This window comes from Cnephaeus nilssonii, assembly GCF_951640355.1.
Source record: "Cnephaeus nilssonii genome assembly, chromosome: 6".
NCBI lineage: Eukaryota > Metazoa > Chordata > Mammalia > Chiroptera > Vespertilionidae > Cnephaeus > Cnephaeus nilssonii.
In genome coordinates this window covers 70,594,777-70,607,524 of record NC_137077.1, presented here as the reverse complement: position 1 = coordinate 70,607,524, position 12,748 = coordinate 70,594,777, and the positions used below count along the sequence as shown (strand labels likewise).

Sequence of the window (12,748 nt, the reverse complement as noted above, 5' to 3'; positions counted from 1 at the left end):
ATGCTCAGACAAACAACCAATAAAGTATGAGGTCAGGAGATATTGTAACTTCAAAACATTTACCTCCCAAGCATTCTCTCCCTCAGCAAGCTATCAGGAAATGTGCTCTACTAAAACCAGGGAGCAAAGCAATAAAGATAAAAACCTGAGATCAGGAAACTGAGACCAACACTGGAGCAAAGGGATTTCTCAGGATGATGGTAAAGGAAAGTCTCAAGACAATTGTTGTATAGTAGCTTTAAAGGGCAAACAGTCTGGGCTGGAGCAGAAAGGTGGAAATCCAGGAAGAACTGATAAATGATCTCATATTGTTTGCACATAGAGGGGTTTTACAGTTTTAAGAGTATAGTAGGAATTAGTTATGACATATAGCAAACTGAATAAAGCAACTGGCCCTAGCTGATTTTGCTCAGTGGGTAGAGCATCGGCCTGCGAACTGAAAGGTCCCAGGTTCAATTCCAGTCAAGGGCACATGCCCGGGTTGTGGGCTCAATCCCCAGTGGGGGACTTGTAGGAGGTAGCAGATCAATGATTCTCTCTCATCATGGGTGTTTCTCTCTCTCTCTCCCTCTTTCTTCCTCTCTGAAATCAATAAAAATATTTTTTTTAAAAAAATGAAGAAACTGTGACTTCAGACAAAAAACAGATTTCTACAGGAAAGAACAGATAATCATAGAAGACTTCTGGGGTTAGTTTAAATTGACATACTAACAATTTAAACTTTGCATAGTGATTTAACTAAATCTATAACAGAGGTGAAGGAAGAAGTATTCGTGGTGAGGTGATCTAGGATATCTAGTTATCCCAAAGTAGAAAGTCAAAATATAATAAATGATAAATAAAAAAATAACAGTATAGAAGTTGGCAATATTCATTAAAATTCAAAATTCATCTTTCTAACTTTCTTACTCCTAAGAATTCTACAGATAGATATGAACATAAGCACAATGATATGTGAACAAGTACAGCACTGTTTGTACTAGTAAAAACACCAAAATCAACTATAGGGAAACCATTCATGAATTAAATCCATATAATTGAATATTACACAGTTTTAAAAAAAAGAATAATGCAACTCTATTTGTACTAATCTGGAAAATCTCAAAGATATATAAATTAAATGAAAAGGCAGAATAGTGTTTACTATCATTTGTGTAAAGAAAATAACATTCTAAATAAAAGTAGCAATACAAATATATAAAATACAAGAGTAAATACTGAAAGAAATAGCTAAAGTAATGAAAAGGGTTACTCTGGGGATACAGGACTCAGAGAGTGGGGAGGGATTACTGTTTCCCATTGTAACCCTTTAAGTACTGTTTGGGATTTTTCCAAATCATTTATGTACTATTTTGATTAAAATGTATTAATTGAAAAAACTACAGAGGTTGTGGAAGGCTAGATAATGAGTCAACCCTCCCGTTAAAGAAAACTAAAAAGCTCAATGAAATTTAAGAAACATTTCCTAAAAAGCAAAGCCTAAGAAAAGTAAGAGCATATATCAGGCCAAGATTCAGGAAAGGGTTAAAACCTAGAGAAGTCAGAAAACCACTTGGACACCATCTGCCTTAAAGACAAGGGTTGGGACTCCAAAAAGCTGCACTGTGGTAGTAATTAAGAACCAGAAATAAAACTGGCTTTAGCATGGTCTTCAGCCACTTGAGTGATCCAGAAAATCTAAAGCCTTAAAATTAAGTTAAAGTTGGGGCTAGCGTAAACAAATACAAGTAGAAATCTTCTCATCTTAGGCCTCAACTTATTCAACAAATAATTTTTCAAACACAATGTCTAATACATATTCAAAGATAGTCAAGCACACAACAATATAACAGATACAGACCCACACAGACTCAAAATGCTATATATTCTCAGACACAGATTATAAAGAAACTATATTTACTATGTCCAAGTATATAAAACAAGATAGAAATTTTCAGGAACAAATATTTAAGTATCACATGTTTTTAAAAAAAATTCTAGAACTTAAACAAAATTAGAAACACAATGAATATATTTAACAGCAGATTATACATAAACAGAGAATAAATGAACTGCAAGATAAGTCAAAAGTTTCCAGAATGAAGCAGAGATAAAAGGAGAGAACACACACATGGAAGAGTGGATAAGAGGCAGTATACAATGAAAAGGTCAAACATACATTTAACTGGTTTTCTAGAAAGAGACCAAAAAGAGAATGGGCCAGAGTAATATTTGAAGAAATATGACTGAGATTTTTTCAGAACTGATGAAAACATCAATCCATACAATCAAGAATTTTGTGCAATGTCATTCAGGGTAAATTTTTTTAAAATCCACACCTAGATACATCATCATGAAACTGCAAAAAAACAGAAACAAAATCTTAAAACATCCAGGAAAAAAGAAAGCCTCTATAAGCACAATACTTAAGACTGATTTCTCAAAAGTAAAAGAAGTCAGAAAACTGTGGAATATTTTAAAAATAAAACAAACAAAAGCTGTCAACCTAGATTTTTATACTATGTAAAAATTTCCTTCACTAATGAAGATTAAAAACATTTTCCTGTGTTGGAGGGTCATCCAATCCACCAAAAGGTTGTGGGTTCAATTTCAGGTCAGGGCACATACCTAGGTTGTAGGTTCAATCCCCAGTCAGGGTGCATTCAGGAAGCAACCAATCAATGTTTCTCTCTCTTCCTTCCTCTCTCTCTAAAATCAATATAAATATATCCTCGGGTGAGGATTAAAAACACACACACACACACACACACACACACACACACACAACGTTTTCCCATAAGCAAAACAGAATTAGATATTAGGAGGCCCATACTGAAAGCAAAGGGAAGGTTAGAGATACATAAAGGGAAAAAATGAAAATATGCTCTCTGGAAGAAAGTGATTCATGGAGTCCAATGCTTTAGATATTACTTGTTTAATCTTTCTTTAGAACTCTAGGTGCAAATAAATTATTTTATGTGACATTAAATTTTACTTGACTGTAGACTCTGTGTGCTGTACTTAACTGCACACTTGCAAGCAGTTCTTTTCAACTTTGTCTTTATCTAAAGGTCTTATGTCCAAATTATGACTACTAAAGCAGATTTACTAAGATTTCTATCATCTGACTCTTGCTTATCTAACTACCTGTTAGTAATACTAAACCAGCAGATTAACAGTAATAAAAATCATTTTATACTTCGTATGTATTCATCACTTACGCTTGTTTGAATAGTTAAATCATAATATTATTACCTGTTATCTTTTTAACCCCTCTCATTTCTTTTGTAATTCTTCTCCATAGAATTCATATTTAAAATGTGAGCTGCAACGGTGGACTGCAGGAGTTAACATCCTGACTCCAAACTTTATTAGCTGTATGTCATCATTAGTGTATTTAACCTCGTTATGCTTCATTTTCCACATTGTAGGATAGCAGTAATTACTATTTTTCATACAAGGCTACTTTAAGAATTAAAATTAAAGGAAATATACATGAAAAAGTACTCAGCTCAGTATGACACATTAATAAGCATTCAATATATGTTAAAAACAAAACTTTTCAGGGAAAAAGGTAGATAGAATCTACATTTTAAAAGCTATCGTTGTTAAAAATTATTAATTTTTATAATAAGTTCTAATATTTTTATAACTAATTACTTAAAAATACAGAAAACACGTACTTGACTAAATCTATTCTATTGTTGATAGCAGCCCAATGGAGAAGTGTAACATTTTCTTTGTCTGGTTGTCGCACATCATAACCTGCTTCCACCAATTCTCGGCAACGTTCATATATTCCATACCTTGAAAAAAAAAAGAAAAATAGAGATTATTACTACTATTTGACAAGAAATTTAAAGCTAAAAATAACATTTCAGAAGAAAATAATACTCCATTTTGATACCTGAAAATTAAAATGGACTTCTGAACATAAACTGCTACTTTTTACATATCAATATTCCAACAGATTTTACTAATCCACTTTACAGTTTTTGTCTCATCTACAAGAATGCAATATCTCATTAGTTGGAAGAGAAAATGATACCAAAAATCAAACATCTATCATTTGCTTCTTTTTATTTATTTATTTTTACTTTTATTTTTTAAAATCTTTATTGTTCAGATTATTACAGCTGTTCATCTTTTTTTCCCCCCATAGCTCCCCTCCACCCGGTTCCCACCCCACCCCACCCCATGCCCTTACCCCGCCTCCCCACTGTCCTCATCCATAGGTGTATGATTTTTGTCCAGTCTCTTCCCGCACCCCCACACCCCTTCCCCCTTGAGGATTGTCAGTCCACTCCCTTTCTATGCCCCTGATTCTATTATATTCACCAGTTTATTCTGTTCATCAGATTTTTTATTCACTTGATTTTTAGACTCACTTGTTGATAGATATGTATTTGTTGTTCATAATTTTTATCTTTACCTTTTTTTTCTTCTTCCTCTTCTTAAAGAATACCTTTCAGCATTTCATATAATACTGGTTTGGTGGTGATGAACTCCTTTAGCTTTTTCTTATCTGCGAAGCTCTTTATCTGACCTTCAATTCTGAATGATAGCTTTGCTGGGTAGAGTAATCTTGGTTGTAGGTTCTTGCTATTCATTACTTTGAATATTTCTTGTCACTCCTGTCTGGCCTGCATAGTTTCTGTTGAGAAATCAGCTGACAGTTGTATGGGTGCTCCCCTGTAGGTAACTAACTGTTTTTCTCTTGCTGCTTGTAAGATTCTCTCTTTGTCTTTTGCTCTTGGCATTTTAATTATGATGCATCTTGGTGTGGTCCTCTTTGGATTCCTTTTGTTTGGGGTTCTGTGCGCTTCCTGGACTTGTAAGTCTATTTCTTTCACCAGGTGGGGGAAGTTTTCTGTCATTATTTCTTCAAATAGGTTTTCAGTATCTTGCTCTCTCTCTTCTTCTGGCACCCCCATAATTCGGATGTTGGTACACTTGAAGTTGTCCCAGAGGCTCCTTACACTATCTTCATATTTTTGGATTCTTTTTTCTTTTTGCTTTTCCAGTTGGGTGTTTTTCGCTTCTTTGTATTTCAAACCTTTGACTTGATTCTTGCAATCCTCTAGTCTGCTGTTGGATCTCTGTATATTATTTTTTATTTCAGTCAGTGTATGCTTAATTTCTAGTTGGTCCTTTTTCATATCCTCGAGGGTCTCACTAAATTTATCGCCCTTTTCTAGAAAATTCTTGAAAAACCTTTTAACCGTGGTTTTGAACTCTATATCCAGCAGTTTGCTTTCCTCCATTTCTTTCATTGTCTCCGCATTTTGGCTGCTTCTCTGAGTTGATAGAGTGGCTTTGTATGCTAGGTGTCCTATAGGGCCCAGTGGCTCAGCCTCCCCAGTTACCTGAGGTGGACACTCTTGGTGCACCCCTTTGTGGGCTGTGTGTACAGTCTTGTTGTAGTTAAGCCTTGATTGTTGTTGGTATCACTGGGAGGAAGTGACCTCCAGGCCAATTGGCTATGAGGATCAGCTGTGTCTACGATGGGAGAACTTCTGTGCTGGAGACACCCTTATGAGGCAAGACGTGCTTCAGTGGGGCTTTGGTGCTCACTGAGTCTGCCCCCTGAGTGTGTCCCTTATGGATCTGAGGAGTTGTAATCTAGATGGTCCCACTCTGACCACTGGGTACACTGGCTCTTGGATCTCCAAGGAGGTGCTAATTTAGCCTCTGCATGAGGCCACCCAGCAGGAGCTACAGAGAGATCTGCAGATTCCTCTTCTTCGTTTGGGTTTTGGAGGTGCCAGATGAAGCCCAGCTGTGAAGCAATGCAAGCTGCAATGGGGCCTTGGGCCTTCTTTTGGATGTTCTGGGTCTCGCTGACTCAGATGCAGTTTGATAGGTAAGTTTAGATTTCAAAGGACCAGGCCATTTATATGCCTCTGCACACAGCTTGCATGGGGCAGAGTCTCAGAGCAGATCAAACAGCAATGGCTTCCTGTCAGCCCTGCCCTAAGAGACACCCGGGTCTCAGTGTCCCGCGGTAATCGCTGCAAGCACCTCTGAGAGAAAGCCGCCCTCGAGTTCCGCCTGCTTCCAGACAGTCCAGTTTCTCGCCATATGAGTCTGGGTCCCCAGAGTCTCGCCCAGAACTGGAGTTCAGAGCAGTCGGGAGCTTGTGTCTCCCTGCGGATTGAAAAAGCCAGCCGCGTACTCAGTTGCCAGCCCTCTCCACGCGCGCGCCTCTGTACCTCTGCCTTCTGCACTTCCTCTGAGTCTCAGTGTGCTTTTCTCTTTCCTTCTGGTTGTAGAATTTCCACTCAGCCAGTCTTCCTGTGGTTCTGGATGATGTCCGTTTTGTCTTTTAGTTGTAGTTTTGAAGTTGTTGTGCAAGGCGGCAAGTTCAGGTGTTTACCTATGCCGCCATCTTGGTTTTTCTGCTTGTTTTTATTTATATCACTACTTATTTATACCACAAAACACTTGAGGCAGCTTATAAAAGTATATACAATCATATTTAAAAATATTAAGGACATAAAAGAGCAGTAACAAACAGCGTATCAATGACTTAAAATAATATCAAGAAGAAAAGATGTTTTACAAGCCTCAGTATTCTTTATTTACAAATTTAGCTTTGATATTCATGAAGGAAAATTTTAAAAAGATGTGTTGGGGTGGGAAGTGGATTGGGTGGGGGAAAGAATCTTGTGAGTTCAAGCCAATGAATCATAAGAGAAAATCTATTGGGAGAGTTCTAGGAGAGATGTTCATATTTGATAAAGAAGAAAGGTAATGCAAAGAGCCTGATCCTTTCCCACATTTCTGCTTTTGGTCATTGTGAGACAGCCTAAATTTTTAAAAACTTTTTATTATGGAAATTTTCAAGCATAAGCAAAAGTAGAAAGAATCTATATTATAAAAGGCCTGTGGCCATCACGCCCTAACATGGAAAGACCAAACAACCGGTCATCAGGAGGTGCTGGAGCACCTCTAAGTCCCTTCCCTCGGCCCGCAAGCCGCTCACGGTGCCGGACCACGCAGGGCTGGCGGGGGTCACGCAGCAAGAGCCGGGGCCTGCAGCTCACGCAGGGAGGGTCTGGGGTGCCTCGGCTTGCGCAGGGTGGGTCTGGGTCTCGCGCTCTAGTAGTACAACAAACCACCAAGAATCCATCCACAAGCCTCAAGAGCCATCAACTTTATTCTAAACAAAATATTGGGTCCTTGGAACTGAGACACAAAAGTCAATTTAAATGACTATATTTGTAATTTATTAATCAGATTGGTCTTCAAAATGGGAAGGCACACCATAGGAAGAGGTCACAGTAGAAGTGGCACATTAATGGGACACTCAAAGCAAATATTAAACTTTCTACCTATATTCACATCTTACCTAACACAGAGATTAGGCTTTACTAATATTTGGTACAGCCTTCACATTGCTACTCTCATTGGCTCTGTATTGCATCACACACACACACACACACACACACACACACACACACACACACACACACAAAGTAATCAACCTAAGAAAAGACCAAGAGTTCCACAAATTATAGTAGGTGACAGTGGCACCTTCTTCAGTTCCTTGTTCTTTTTCAGAAAATTGTTTACATGTGCCCAGTTCAGTGAACTAGGTATATTACCTTAAAGAGCAGAATCTACTTCACATTTTGAATGAAATAAATGTCCATAAAAATCTTTTTAACCATTCAAAAAATCACTGATTATTTTTCTAACAATTAAAAGTGATATGCATTCATTTTCCCTTTAACAAAAAAGACAAGTGTTCCAAAATGCTGGCTTTGCGTGTGAGGCAGGAGGATAGTCATGCCAAAAAACTGAGAGTAGTATGCTAGCAACCATATATTCTTAAGAAGGATAAAGATGTTTAGTCTGTTCCCCTTTAAGGCAAAGGGAATAGTGAGAAAGTAACTTTTTATTTCAGAAAAACTATAAAGAGAATATTTTTAAAAAACAATGTTTGGAAATGTTTCCATCATTACATAATACCAGAGGTCCAATGCACAAAATTCATGCAAGGGGCTCAGCACTTGCAGCTCCTCCCAGCCTTTGCCGGCCCTCGCAGGCCCTCGCAGGCCCTCGCAGCCTCGGCCGGCCCTCGCAGCTATGGCTTCATCTGGAAGGTCATTCGGACGATCATTCTGCTGTTTGGTCTAATTAGCATATTAGCTCTTTATTATATACTAGAGGCCCAGTGCACAAAATTCGTGCACTGGGGGGGGGGGGAGGGTGTCCCTCAGCCCAGCTTGCACCCTCTCCAATCTGAGACACCTCGGGGGATGTCCAACTGCCGGTTTAGGCCCATTCCCCAGGGATTGGACCTAAACCGGCAGTCGGATATCCCTCTCACAATCCAGGACTGCTGGCTCCTAACTGCTCACCTGCCTGCCTGCCTGATTGCCCCTAACCGCTTCTTCCTGCCAGCCTGATTGCCCCATAACTGCTCCCCTGCCAGCCTGATTGATGCCTAACTGCTCCCCTACCAGCCCAGTTGCCCTCAGCTGCCCTCCCCTGCTGGCCTGGTTGCCCCCAACTGCCCTCCCCTGCCGGCCCAGTCACCCCCAAATGCCCTCTCCTGCCAGCCTGGTCACCCCAACTGCCCTCCCCCACCAGCCTGGTCGCCCCTAACTGCCCTCCCCTGCCAGCCCGGTCACCCCTAACTGCCCTCCCCTGCCAGCCTGGTCACCCCTAACTGCCCTCCCCTGCTGGCCTGGTCACCCCTAACTGCCCTCACCTGCAGGCCTGGTCTCCCTCAACTGTCCTCTCCTGCTGGTCTGATTGCCCCTAACTGCCCTCCCCTGCTGGCCTGATTGCCCACAACTGCCCTCCCCTGCCGGCCATCTTGTGGTGGCCATCTTGTGACCACATGGAGCAGCCATCTTTTGACCACATGGGGTTGGCCATCTTGTGTGAGGGTGTGACGGTCAATTTTCATATTACCTCTTTATTATATAGGAGGATAATTTCTGAAAGATTTAAATATATCACATATAAAATCCTTCTCATGTGGACACACTAAAAAATTTTGATACAGTTTTCTAACTTGTGTGAACCCAATGCTTGTAATTTCAAAAATGCCAAAATCTGATTAATTCGTAAGAATTGTCATCAGAAAATGGATATTTACAAGATAAAGATCAAAAAAATATTTGCTTAGTGATTAACGCTGAAAAAGCAATGACTGTGATTTAGTAAATGCAGCATACATTGCAATTCTTCCATTAGGGAATTATGTTTCTTTGTGAAGTTATCCTTTTTTTAGCAATCAATCAATCAATCAAGAAATGAGTAAATAATTAAAACAAAGTATCTAAAAAATCAATTTAGGATCAGATTTCTATATCATTTTTACATATACCACCTAAAATAATAAGAAGAAAGCCTGTTTAATTACACCACTCTCACTGTAAACAAGATTAATAAAAGACATTAAAGTACTTATTTAATGTATACATGAAATATATACACCAATTTCCTCCAAATTGATCTATAAATACAATGAAATTCTAATTTAAGTCCTAAATGAATTATCTTATGAAATTCCTAAGGAGAACCCTAAAATTCATTGGTGAGAGTAAAAGGCCACGAATAGCTGAGACAAAGAATTCTGAAGACTAAGAAATGATTAAAACAATGTGGAACTATAAAAGATTAAACAAATGAAAGAAAAAAAGAGTATTTAGAAATGGACCACAGAGTGACATCAGCATCATGGTAGAATAAAACTCCATCATTTTGTTCCCCCTCCAACAATAATTCTGTACTATTCACAAGCAAAGTGCCTCTGTGGAACTGTGGGATCCAGAACCATACGTCAAGTGAGCTGGGAGAAGTCTCACTCACCCATATATGGGTTAATAGGAACAAAGACTTCTATCTTAGCTGTGGCCCCTGCAAATGGTCCATGATCTGGCTCTAGCCCTTCTGGGCTGTGGTTTGAGAGCTCTGGAAAACACTGTTTTAGACAATCGCCCGGGGATGAGAGAGCCTTTGTGGAAGTCCAGGTTTCCAGAGAAGTTGCAGGACATTGTTTCAGCAGAACAATATGCAAATTTGGACACACTGGAGAGAAGTACTGAATCATGAACTACATGACCTGGGAGTGGGAAGAGGCTAGGAGAGCGGCAGACAGGACTCTTGGAAGGTATATATATATATATTTTATGTATACATTAAAGAACACAGATCCCACTAAGTTCAAAGCAGACTCCATCAAAATACATAAAGAACTTTTACAAATTACAAAACGATAAAAGAACTCAAAATGGGTAAAGAATTTAAAATGGCAATTCACATAGGAAGAAACTCAAATGGTCAATAAACATAGGGAAGATATTCAACACCACTTGTAATCAGAGAAAAGCCCATCAAAACAGAGAAAACCCATTTCACAACTATCAAACTGACAATTATTAAATATGACAAAACTAGAGTTTAGTAAGAATGTAGTAAAAAAGAACTCTTTCGACAGTGGAAGTATAAACTGGCACAGGCATTTTGGAAATCAATTTGGCAATAACTGCTCGTGTTGAAAAAGAATATCCTAAATAAGACAGAAATTCCACTTGAGTGTCTACCTTAGAAAAATTCTTATTTATGTGCAGAGGAAACAAGTGGAAATACATTCACTGACACAATGTTTGTAATAATGAAAAAGTAAAAGAAATTTTCAGTGTCCCTTAGTAAAGATTGATAGAATACAGTAGTCCCCCTTAATCCCCAGGAGATGATTCCAAGACCTCTAGTGGATGCCTGAAACTATGAATAATACTGAACTCTACATATACTATGTTTTTTCCTATACATAGGAACCTGTGATGAAGTTTAATTTATAAATTAAGTATAGTAAAAGATTAATAACAATAATAAAATAAGACAATTATAACAATATACTGTAATAAGTTATGTGAATATGGTCTCTCTCTCATGCTCTCAAAATACCTTATTGTACTGTACTCACCCATGTTGTGATGAGATGATAAAATGACTTTAATTGAGAACTTCACCTTTTTACTTAAAGGAAGCACTTTAAGGCTTCATTTTGGCATATCCAAATTGTGCTTTGGGGCCAGCCTTAAGTAAAATAAGGGTTACTTTAAAACAAGCACTGCAGTTTTCACCTTGACAGTCGATCTGATAACCAAGATGGCAACTACTAGTAAGTGACTAAAACTAGGCAGGTAGCTTACATTCATAAATATGCTGGACAAAGGAATGATTCATGCCCCAGGTGGGATCCAATGAGACAGTGTGAGATTTCATCATACTGCTCAGAACAGTGTACAATTTAAACTTAAATTGTTTATTTTTGGAATTTTTCATTTAGTATTTTTGGACAGTGGTTGATCACGGGTAACTGAAACTACATAAAGCAAAGCCACAGATAAGGGGGGACTCAGTCTGTACTATAAAGTAGTGAAACTGATTAAACTAGGTCTTTATTAACAACTAGAGGCCCAGTGCACAAATTCGTGCTCCAATAGAGTCCCTCAGCCTGGCCTGCGGGATTGGGCCGAAACCGGCTCTCCAACATCCCCCGGGGGGTCCCGTATTGCGAGAGGGTGCAGGCCAGGCCGGGGGATCCCACCGGTGCATGATCGGGGCCGGGGAGAGACGCAAGAGGTTGGCCAGCAGGGGAGGAGCCAGGGGAGGGCTCCAGGGTGTGTCTGGCCCCGTCTCGCTCAGTCCCAATCAGCCAGACCCCAGCAGCAAGCTAAACTACCAGTTGGAGTCAGTCCCAATCAGCCAGACCCCAGCAGCAAGCTAACCTACCGGTTGTCTGCCCCCTGGTGGTCAATGCACATCATAGTGAGCGGTTGAGTGGCCTTAGTATATCATTAGCATATTACACTTTGATTGATTGGCCTACTGGTCAACTGGACACTTAGCATATCAGGTTTTTATTATACAGGATGATAAATCACAAAAGCGATATAGTTTTTTTAATAAAAGCAAGCTGCAAAAAGATATGTAATGTAGAACACAATTTATATAAATTTTAAGCATACATTACAATAGCATATTTTGTTTATAAATATTTGTAGAAATGTACAAGGATGTTCATGAGAATGATTCACAGCAACGTCCAAGAGTAGTTTCCTTGGGGGAGACAAGAGGAAGAACACACTGAGCAACCTGTAGTAACTACAGCAAAATGTTAACATCCGCTTAATCTGACAGTTATTCTTCTCTATGGGACTGAAATGTTTCAAAATTTAAGTAAATGTTTTTAAAGGTAGAAATTATAGACCTCATACTTAAATACTTTTCAAGAAATAGCGGTTAGAAAGGTATGTGAGGGATTAAAAAGAAAATGGTTGTGTGTTGTTGTTTTTCTTTTTAAAATAAAAAAGATGCTATAATATATTTGCTGATGGAAATGATGCATTAGGTAGGGTTAGAGAGATTAATGATAAAGGAAAAGCAACAGCAAAAGAAACAAAGTCTCAAAAGGAAAAATGAATGTTTGTTAAATACAATTGGCACACTTGCTTTGATTTTTTTTGATACATAACATTCAAGAAAGTAGGGTGACATCAGTAGACTAAGGACTTCCAAAAGTTTGCCTCTCCACAAAAGTAACTAAAAATTTGGCAAAAACTGTCAAGAATAAACTTTTTCAAAACTATGAAAACAAAAGCTTTCAGCAATCCAAGGAGCAACAGAGAACTTGGTGGTATTTTAACATATCATGGTCCCATCCTCGGCTGCCCAGCTGCCTTAAAAAATAAGTTTGCGTTATGGTACTGGAGTGAGCAGAATAGGGATGGAGTTCTTTCAAAGC

General features: G+C 38.7%; 1 protein-coding gene across 1 annotated transcript in view; it reads right to left on the bottom strand.

The window, feature by feature from the left end:
* The window catches only part of ZDHHC17 (zDHHC palmitoyltransferase 17), an 87,954-nt gene that overhangs the window by 59,513 nt on the left and 15,693 nt on the right, over window positions 1-12,748 (bottom strand). The window contains exon 3 of the mRNA XM_079773464.1: window positions 3,663-3,785. Within this exon, the coding sequence (XP_079629590.1) occupies window positions 3,663-3,785 (123 nt within the window). The remainder of the gene's footprint in view (window positions 1-3,662; window positions 3,786-12,748) is intronic.